The 9,649-nt window shown below is 41.4% G+C and overlaps 1 protein-coding gene across 1 annotated transcript; it reads left to right on the top strand.

The window, feature by feature from the left end:
- Positions 1-300: 300 nt before the first annotated feature.
- POLR2M (RNA polymerase II subunit M) lies at positions 301-9,177 on the top strand. The gene is made up of 4 exons (XM_045530098.1): positions 301-624; positions 2,399-3,049; positions 5,932-6,136; positions 8,027-9,177. The coding sequence occupies exons 1-4, from the start codon at positions 512-514 to the stop codon at positions 8,171-8,173; spliced, it is 1,116 nt and encodes a 371-aa protein (XP_045386054.1). The 5' UTR covers positions 301-511; the 3' UTR covers positions 8,174-9,177.
- The last annotated feature ends 472 nt before the right edge of the window (positions 9,178-9,649 follow it).

The raw sequence follows: 9,649 nt of genomic DNA on the forward strand, positions 1-9,649 counted from the left end.
GGCTAACTCATCCCCCAAGTTCCGACTTAAATTTCATTTCTTAGAACCTTCCCGGATGTCCATCCCAATTTTACTATTACACAGTTTTATTAATGTCTCTCCCCTCCACCACTTTGTAAAAACTCTGTAACAGAAGCCGTGTTTGTTTACTAATACACGCTGTTTGGCTAGGTCACAGCGGCACTCAATGCTTTTCGTATAAAACGATGAACAGCTGACAAACGGCCGGAACCCACACACCCCGGGACAGCGCGCCAAGCCGAGGCGCTGACGCCGTGACACGCAACTTCCGCCCCGTCGCGCTCCGCCGGACGGCCCCTTCTCCCGGCAGATGTTTGTTTCCGGCGTTTCAATAAAGCTCGATTCGGCTCGAAGAAGACCTGTTCTTCCGGGAAAATGGCGGCTCCCGCTCGTGGCTCCGAGTCGCCGCCGGCCGCGGATCCGGCGCTAGCGGCGGGGCCTGCGGAGGAAGCCCAGTGCTCGCCGCCTCGCCAGCCTCAGCCCCCTCAGAATGTCCTTGCTGCCCCGCGGCTTCGTGCCCCCAGCTCCCGAGGACTTGGGGCTGCGGAGTTTGGCGGAGCTGCGGGAGGTGTTGAAGCGCCAGGAGAGACTTTTGCGCAACGAGTAAGCTGGGGTCCTGCCTAGTCACCGCCCTGCTCCTTTGGTTCAGGCAGCCTGGGACGCTCCCCTCCCTTCTCCCCCTTGTTCCCTTCCCTGGAAGGTGACCTTGCCTCGGGCAGGTTCATTTCAGCCCTGGGGGATAGTGGACGGCCTGCGGCCGCAAAGCCTCGCCGCCTCCTGGCCAGGCAAATAGCGCCCGTGAGGATGGCCGGTGAAGCTGCGTAGTGTTTAGCTCCTCGTTGGTTTTATTTACCCAGCTACTACGTCGGTTTCATGAAGCGAGAGTCTGTAGTCTAAACCTTTTTGTCCTCCCTCCCCGTCCCCCAATCCCCGTCCTAAAATAAATTGTCAAACTTCATCTCTCCATCCTATTCTTACTGGAGCTGTAGGAAATGGGAAGAGTGGGATATAAAAAGTGGTTTATTAGGCCGAGAAAGTTCAACTGCCATTCAGCTGGCAGACGTAACAGATTTTAGCAGGGGAGCGATGTGATACAAGTGATTTTTTTTTTTTTTCTTAAAGACAGCTTTGTTTAGCAGCTTGGTGCAGAAAGGAATAAAAGGCAGAAGACAGTAGGAGGATATTTTCAGAGAAGGTTCCAACAAGGGGGTTGTAAGAACCTGAGCTAGTACGGTGACTGTGGGATTGGGAAAACTTCATCAAGCATGGAATAATTTGAATATGTCGTCGACAGAGATGGCTAAAGTTTCCAATGTTTTTGGAGAACACCAACAAAAATAAGAAAATTGGGAGGAATAGATCCAAGGTTGATTTTTTATTTAGGGTGTGCTGAGTTGAGGGAACAGCAGGACAGACATTTGGTTAAATAAAAACTGAATGCTTAGCCAGACAAACAGTCATGAGGCTCAAGAGAGAGAGGAGAGAGCTGGGAAAATACAGGAATCTAAACTGCAGGGAATTAATAGTTGAAATTGTGGGAATGAATGTAGTGTCAGAAAGAATAGAGGACCGAAGATGTAACCTTTTCCTTTTCTTCATTTCTTATATAGCTAAAGAAAAGGGAATCAGAAAAGGAACTTCTGTCACCCAGCAAAAGGGACCAATAATCACTGGGGGGGAGGGGGTTTCCTAGTAGAGACAGGTGTTTTGATTTTGTGAGAGTGGGTTTTTAATCTATAGCAGCAAATTAACTTTTTGGTCTCAGGACCGCTTTATACTCTTTAAAAATTATTGAGCATTCCAAAGAGCTCTTGGTTTGTGTGTGTGATATCTAGTGTTATTTATTGATTTATCAGAAATACAACTGAGAAGTCTGTAAAACACAAGGATACTTAAGCACACATTTCCATTCCAGAGCAACGATATCATTACACATCATTTAGCCTCTGGAAAACTCCACTGTACTACCCATGTTAGAAAATGAGAGGGAATTGGTTAATAATGTCTTAGTATCATTACAAAAATAGTTTTGACCTTACCCCCACTCGCCCAGGTCTTGGAGATCACACTTTAAAAACTGATTTTCTTTTTTAATGTTGTGTGCGATTATTTGCTTAAAATACTTTTACTGAAATTCTAATTCTAATTAGATGAGTCAAGTGAGGTGAATATTCCCTACCTTTTCGCATGTCCTTGTTTTTTGGGTATTGGGATAATCGCTGTCTTATTTGTTTTATTCTTGTTTCCGGGCAGTTAGAGATCAGCTTTGACTTAAAAATTAGCTTTTGTCCCTTTGAAGGTAATGATTTACATTTTAAATGTTATATCTCAGGTTTTACATGGCTGTAATGTATACATATCCTTTTCCATTTGACAGAAAATTCATTTGCAAATTGCCCGACAAAGGTAAAAAGATCTTAGACTCTGTTGCCAAACTGAAAGCTGACATTGCAGAATATGAAGAGATTATTAGAGGACAAAGTGAACTGTTTCGTCCTGTTAGTGTAGACTGTAAGCTAAGGCAAAAAGCAGTTGCAGAAGTTGGTGTGACCACGGGTAAGGCCCAGAAATCTGACCAGATACTTGATACTTCATCATCAGTTCCTGGCAGTTCCTCTGTAGATAACATCAAGTCATCTAAAACAACCTCACAAAAACAGGGACTTGTACGTCCTACTCGCAGAGGTGATGAAGAGACTCCAGAGGCTGAGTGTGTAGTGAACAAGTGCCCAGCTTCCAGAAGCAGAGCCAGGCCACCTTCTTCATCTGAAGCTAACAAGTGTCTCCCTCAGCATTGTGTTTCAAGTCAAGCAGAAGATATCTCCAGCAGCTTTGACAATCTATTTATTGACAAGTTACAAAGGGTCACAATTGAAGACCAAGGTGAACGCCATTCAGAAGAAAACAGAAGTGCTGAGAACTTGACAGATCTTTGTAGTGGGACTCAGAAGAAACCTCATTACATGGAAGTGCTAGAAATGCGAGCCAAAAACCCAGTGCCCCCACCACATAAGTTTAAAACCAATGTGTAAGTACCATTGAAAACAAGCCTGTAACAGAAACAATATTTGTTAAGCTCAAAATGTTAGGAGAATGCTTTAAGTTCAGTGGGCTTTGGATGAGAAGTACTTGTAGTTAGGGATGAACATACTGTGGAAACAGTTGAGACCAGCCTGCCTGGAGTGGAAGATTCATGTAGAAAAATACTGCTGTAGTTTTGAAACCAAATCATTGAAAAGGTTTTTATTTTATGTTTTATTAGAGATAGAATCTTGCTCTATTGCCCAGGCTGGAGTGTAGTGGTTTGATCGTAGCTTACTGCAGCCTTAAACTCCTGGGCTCAAGCTCCGAAGTAGCTGGGACTACAGGCACGTGCCACCATGCCTAGCTAATTTTTTTTTATGTTTTGTAGAGACAGGGTCTCGCCATGTTGACTAGGCCGGTCTTTTTTTTTGAGACAGAGTCTCACTCTTTTACCTGGGCTAGAGTGCAGTAGCATCATCACAGTTCATTGTAACCTCAAACTCCTGGGCTCAAGCTATCTTGCTGCCTCAGCCTCCTGAGTAGCTGGGACTACAGGTGTGTGCCACTGTGCCTGGTTAATTTTTCTATTTTTTAAGTAGAGACGAAGTCTTGCTCTTGTTCAGGCTGGTCTTGAACTCCTGAGCTCAAGCGATCCTTCCCCCTTAGCTTCCCAGAATGCTAGGATTACAGGTATGAGCCACTGTGCCTGGCCTGAAAAGGTTTTAAATAGCAGATGGAAGAGTATTAAATTTCAGGATGCTTAGGTAATATTTCACAGTTGGACAGGACATTTATCATAATTTTTTTTTCAGAACCCCTTTGATTAGTCTGTAAATAAAGGGAAAAACAATTGCAGGAGCTGACAGACTTTCCCAGAAAAAAATGTTTAGGTGCTTATTGTATATAACCTACAGATGCTGTGGGTACACAGTGAAGTAATGATTCTGCTGCTCAAAGAGTTTAAGATCTAGACCAGGACCCAAGGTTTATACACTTGGAAAAAAGTTAAACTATGTAATAATATCAATTTCAGAGGGAAGGGATCTGAGAGGGGGTTAAAAAAAACTGAAAACAGATTCGGGCAGGATGTGTAAAGACCTTGCTTGCTTGTAAGTTTCTGCCATAGTTGTGTTTCTCAGTTTCCAGAAAAATAAAAGCTCTTTGAAGTAAAAAGAATTATTTACTTGTAGCAAATGTAACATTCAGATCTGGTAACTGGTACCTTTCTATATTGTATTTACAAGGATGTAACATCAGATACAAAGTCAAACCACTACTATATTATCTTTCTTTGAAAATGGCTAGTTAAAAATACCTAAAACATGCTTTTTTTGTGTTAGAGACTTTAACCCTACCCCACCATTCATTTTTTTAACCTCAAAATGTTTTATTTCTGCTGTATAGAAACCCAGGATTATACTACATTAATTTGATCAAGTAATCTCTCATCTTGTATGCAGTGAGGTATCTTTCTTCACTTCTAGGAGGACATTTTAGAAAACAAGAAGCATCATGTAGTCAATAAATAAAGAATATGTTGGCCCCAGTTCTGTGTTATGGTCACTTAACTGGGAGTGGGAGGAAGATAAGGGAATAGCAGTGAGGGCCACCAAGAGTTAGGAAGTTTAAGAGAAGGAACCCCGTGTGCAGTTAGAGGAGATCGGGAAAGGCTGGGCCAGGAGGAGTCCATAGGCCATAGATAGATAGGGATTCAGAGGCTTCCATGCATGAGAAGCAGCTGGGAAGTTAGAAAGTAGGATGGGGTAATGACCTTTGGCTTTTTTCTGCTCTTCCTTTGGCCTTCTTCTGCATGCTCTTTTGGCTTCATGTATTACCTGGATGCAGGAGGCCCCCCCCATCTGCCTATAGCCTAGATCTTCCCAGAACTTTAGGTTTACAAGGCCAGTTTGCTATGAGACTTGGCCACTTGGGTGCTCTGTGGCACTTAGTTTCATCATGTACAAGGTAGACCTTCTGTTTCTTCCCAAGCTAACAGTTCCCTGTGTTCCCTAATAGTGCTACCACCTCCTTGTTTTTTACCCCTTGAGTTATCTTCCTTTTTCCTCATCCCCATATCTGCTTGCCATGAAGACCTATGTAATGTATTTCCTTAATGTTTATCTCTGTAATCTTTCTTCATCCTCTCTCCTGCCAGAGTGAAGGCTCTTAACTCTCTCTTGGGCTATAACTGTGGCTTCCTCCTGCCTCTGGTCTTAACTACCAGTCTTTCCTCTCCTCTGCTACCAGTATAAATTTGTAAGATGCAAATCTGAACCTCTTACATAGAGTAGAACTCTGCATTGCAGTGTGGGCCCAGCCTACTCCCTAGCTTGCTTTCTGGTTGCCTTTTCTGTACTCTCTACCTTCTGTACTTCCTGTGTGCTGTGGCCACGTTGCCCGTCACTCTCTGTGCTGCGATGTCCTCCCTTCATTTACATGGTGAGCACTTATTATTCCAAGACTGTTCAAATTTCGCTTCTTTGAAGCTTTTCTGATAACCTTCCTGTCTCCCACTAGAACTGGCAATTTCCTTTATGTTCCAGGGTATTGTGTAGAGCTGTCACAGTACCTGTGGTATTATACTGCAGTAAAACTACATGTTTATTTCCCTCTAGTGGACAGTGAGCCCCTTGGCAAATGCTCTTTGAATGAGTAAATCAAAAATAGCTTAATTTAAGTATAAAGATAGAAGAGGGATGGAAAAGTCAAAGAACCTGTATATACATACCCCCCATTATCTGTTAGAGGCCTGAATGTGGTAAACTGCTCACTATTACCTTTATAGAAGAATTTTTAGGGTTAAAGGCCATTTGTGTGTGTGAATGTTTTAAATGTGTCTCTGAAAAGAAAATAGTCTGATCACATAACAAGCTTTCCGTCCTTCAGATTACCTTCTCGACAAAATGATTCATCTAGTCATTGTCAGAGGAGAGGGTCTCCTGTTTCCTCGGAAGAGCGGCGGCGCAGGGATAAGCAGCATCTTGATGACATCACTGCAGCTCGGCTTCTACCGCTTCACCATATGCCCACACAGCTGCTCTCCATAGAAGAATCTTTGGCACTTCAGAAACAGCAGAAACAGAATTATGAGGTATTTAGAGTATTGATTTTTTGTTGTCTGTATGTTTGATGCTGCTTACATAAGGCAGAATTTACTCCAGGTAGTTAGTTCAAGGAGGAAGGGATTTAATAGAAGGGATTAGGTGCTAGAGAAATGGTTAGCTAATGCTATTAGCTCTCAGATATGTGTCACTAATTTTCAGAGAGTCACAAAATTGCTAGAACTGGGGGAAACAGCTGGAGATGATCACAGCTACCTGCAACATCAAAGTGATGATTTGCCGAGAAACGTTGGGAGAGTACTGTAGAATTTCACTTCTTAAAACTCACGAATCCGTGTGCTTCTGTTAGGATAGCAGTAGAATCGTTTTTCTTTCTTCCACCTTGTAAAACCCTTGCGACAGCTTCTCAGTAGTGGAATCTAACCCAGAGCCCTGCTAAGAGAATCGGGGAAATACAGTTCCCAGGCTTCCATCTCCTGCAATATAGCAGAGGGCGTGGGGTAGGTGGGAGGACAGTGTTGTGTTGTCAACAGACAGTGGGACGCCATGCTTCAAAGCATAGTCTGCAGGCCCATGTGAAGAGAGAAGACTTACTTTTGGTAACTTAATCGATTTTAAATAGCACTTTCTCCAGAAATCCATGTGTTTTACATAGAACCTTAAATATGTATGTTGAGGGTTTGTGTACAGAATAACAGGATGGGTGAAAATAAGTGTGAGGACCTTAGGGGGAATAGAAAGGGTTAGATAACACTTAGTAATAATTTGAGCCTTCAGGAGAACAGCATCCTGTCTCACTTCCTAGATCTTGCTTAGCTAGATTTTAGCATATACTGTGTGCCAACTAGTATAAAATGAGACTGTTAATCTGCCTTGGCTTTTCATAAAAGTGCAATTGGCATGGATTGGTATTTTCAAGGCATTCATTTTTTAAAAGCTATTTTTCTTCCTCTCAGGACATTAAAATTACTGCCTACTTAAGACTCTAGCATTGAGAAGTGTTTTCTAAATTGTCTCTGGGATCTTACATGCCTGTCCTAAGAAGTTTTTAGGTTGAATTAAACCCTTCAACTTGAAATTGGTTTTCTTGGCAGAATAGTAGTTTCCTATTCATGCCCTGAGGGGAAGGATATCAAGAAGTTCAAGTGAAACAGGAAAAAACAGGGGAATTAGGAATGAGTATTGCCACCTGCTATCAGGTGGTAAAGTCGTTGGGTGTGCACAAGCACTGATGTGTCTGAAATTTACTTGGACTTTTTCTTGGATACTGATTTCTGTAGGACTTTATTTGGAGAGGAATAGGCAGCTTTTTAGTGTTAATTTCTTGATTTTCACTGTGCCATTGAAATATAACTCTCAAGCCTTGAAGCCATGATTTAATTGAAGAAAGAAGGTTTGGTCAATTAGAGAAATCAATACAGCAATAGTGATTTTTGACATTTGATAGGTCAGATTTTTACGTGTGTGTGTGTGTGTGTGTATGTGTATATAAGGGCTGTCCAGAAAGTAGCCAGCCATTGTTAATATGACAAGAACATATTACATGGCTAGATACTTTCTAGATAGCCCTTGTACATATGCCCACATGCTTAATGTGTCTGTGTTTATAACTGTTGTAGTGCTAAGCTGATTACTCAATTTCTTATACAGAGGTAGGATATTTCAGTGCAATCTCATTTATTAATGGAAGTTGGTAACTACAACTAGCAGGCTGGTAGCTCTCAGAAGCATTGCCCTGTTGTACCTGTGGTAGGTACAACAGGGCAAAGCCATCAGTTTTGTATTACCAGAAAGAGCACTAAGTGGTTAAGTGGGGTTATGCCCCTCCGTTTCTGATTCTGTCTGAAAAACTTTCCATTGAAAAATTGTAAGGAGGAGATGTGAATGTGTAACTTCTTGCTTTGCTCTTTGTTTTAAAGGAGATGCAAGCGAAGCTTGCAGCACAAAAATTAGCTGAAAGACTGAATATTAAAATGCAGAGTTACAATCCGGAAGGGGAGTCTTCAGGAAAATACCGAGAAGTAAGGGATGAAGATGATGGTTGGTCCTCTGATGATGAATTCTGAAGATGGGCGTTGGAATAATCTCCTAAGTCACCAACTCTTGAGGTGTTATTATCTTACATCAGACTTTCTAACAAGTATCAAGATCAGTGTCAGACATTGTTGAGGGAAAGAATTTTATAAAGTTACACAAAGGTAGCATTTAAAAAGCCCAGTTTGTTGACTTTCAGAAGACTTTCATGTGTTCAAAAAGTTTAATATTTGAATATTGTGTTTAACCACATTGTATTAAAGTTTTGCAGTATATGTCATGTGTTGGTCTGATATTTTAGCATATAGTAGAGCATACTTTTTTTCTTTAAGCCAAATGAAAGCAGATAACTTTGCTTTTTCCTTATTCTTACCTCTATCAAATAGTGTTTATTACATGTCTTTCAGTGAAATACTTAGTTGTCCCAGGCACTTAAAGTAGGCACACATAATTCCATCCTGTTTTTCAGTAATGAAGGGAGCAATCTAAAGAATTGCATACATGTTTGCATGGGGTATTGAGATACTGGATGTGAAATACCTAGGAGGACAATCATAGAAAATGCTTAACAAATGTTTGTCTCCTCCTTCTGTCTTCCCTTAGGAAGAATGTTCTCTCTCTTCTGATCAGGAATAAGGAGTATTCTGAGTAGATCTGGAGGGTGGAGAGTCTTTCTAGATAACCAGATTTGCCTGGACTGGAATGAGGTATAGGAAAAGTCCAAGCTTCACCTGACTTGAGTTCATTGCTCTCACAGATGATAGGTTCATGTATGGGACAATAGGGTTTGGTAAGGAAACCGATTTTTTTTTTTTTTTTAATTACAATCGACATGTCAGTACATTGCTTTTTTTCCCCCAAAAGAGGCATATATAGGCTGCAGAAACCTCAATCTCATATATACATGTTCATGTCATTTTAAAGGATTATATAGTTGTCGTCAGAGAAATTAACACCTATGTTATCAAAAATTCTGTGTAATATGTTGGAATCTTTAAAAGTGTTGAAAGGAAGAATAAAATATTAATTAGATCAACTTCAGATGTTAATGGTGATCTTTTACTGGTGCTTAATTTAACTCTTTACTTTGAAAGATACTGTTCATACTGTTCATATACGAAATCTGACCGAAAATACATCTAGGTCAGATGCATGTATGATCGGAAGGCTCCCTTCTAGGTCACATGTTCTAGGCATAGTAACTGCTTCCCACCTCTCTTTCCAGAAACAAATGTGAAAAGCATACTGAGCTAAGTGGCTCATTAGTTTTAGTTTTTAAAACTAATAGTAAATGATTTCACAACATAAAGAGATTTGATATTCTTTCTCTATAGCAGCGGTCCCCAACGTTTTTGTCACCAGGGATTGGTTTCATGGAAGACAAGTTTTTCCATGGACCTGGGTGGGGGTTGGAGGTATGGTTTGGGGATGATTCAAGCGCTAATGCAGAATCAGTGGGAGCCCTAAGCTTGTTTTCCTGCAACTAGATGGTCCCATCTGGGGGTGAT

Source organism: Lemur catta, chromosome 1 (assembly GCF_020740605.2).
Source record: "Lemur catta isolate mLemCat1 chromosome 1, mLemCat1.pri, whole genome shotgun sequence".
In the NCBI taxonomy this organism is placed as follows: Eukaryota; Metazoa; Chordata; class Mammalia; order Primates; family Lemuridae; genus Lemur; species Lemur catta.

Excerpts from the sequence above, each read along its gene's own strand:
- POLR2M (XM_045530098.1), top strand. The coding sequence starts at position 512 with ATGTCCTTGCTGCCCCGCGGCTTCGTGCCCCCAGCTCCCGAGGACTTG. Across the intron at positions 3,050-5,931 it reads CATAAGTTTAAAACCAATGT|ATTACCTTCTCGACAAAATG; the intron begins GTAAGTACCATT and ends TCCGTCCTTCAG. Across the intron at positions 6,137-8,026 it reads AGCAGAAACAGAATTATGAG|GAGATGCAAGCGAAGCTTGC; the intron begins GTATTTAGAGTA and ends TTTGTTTTAAAG.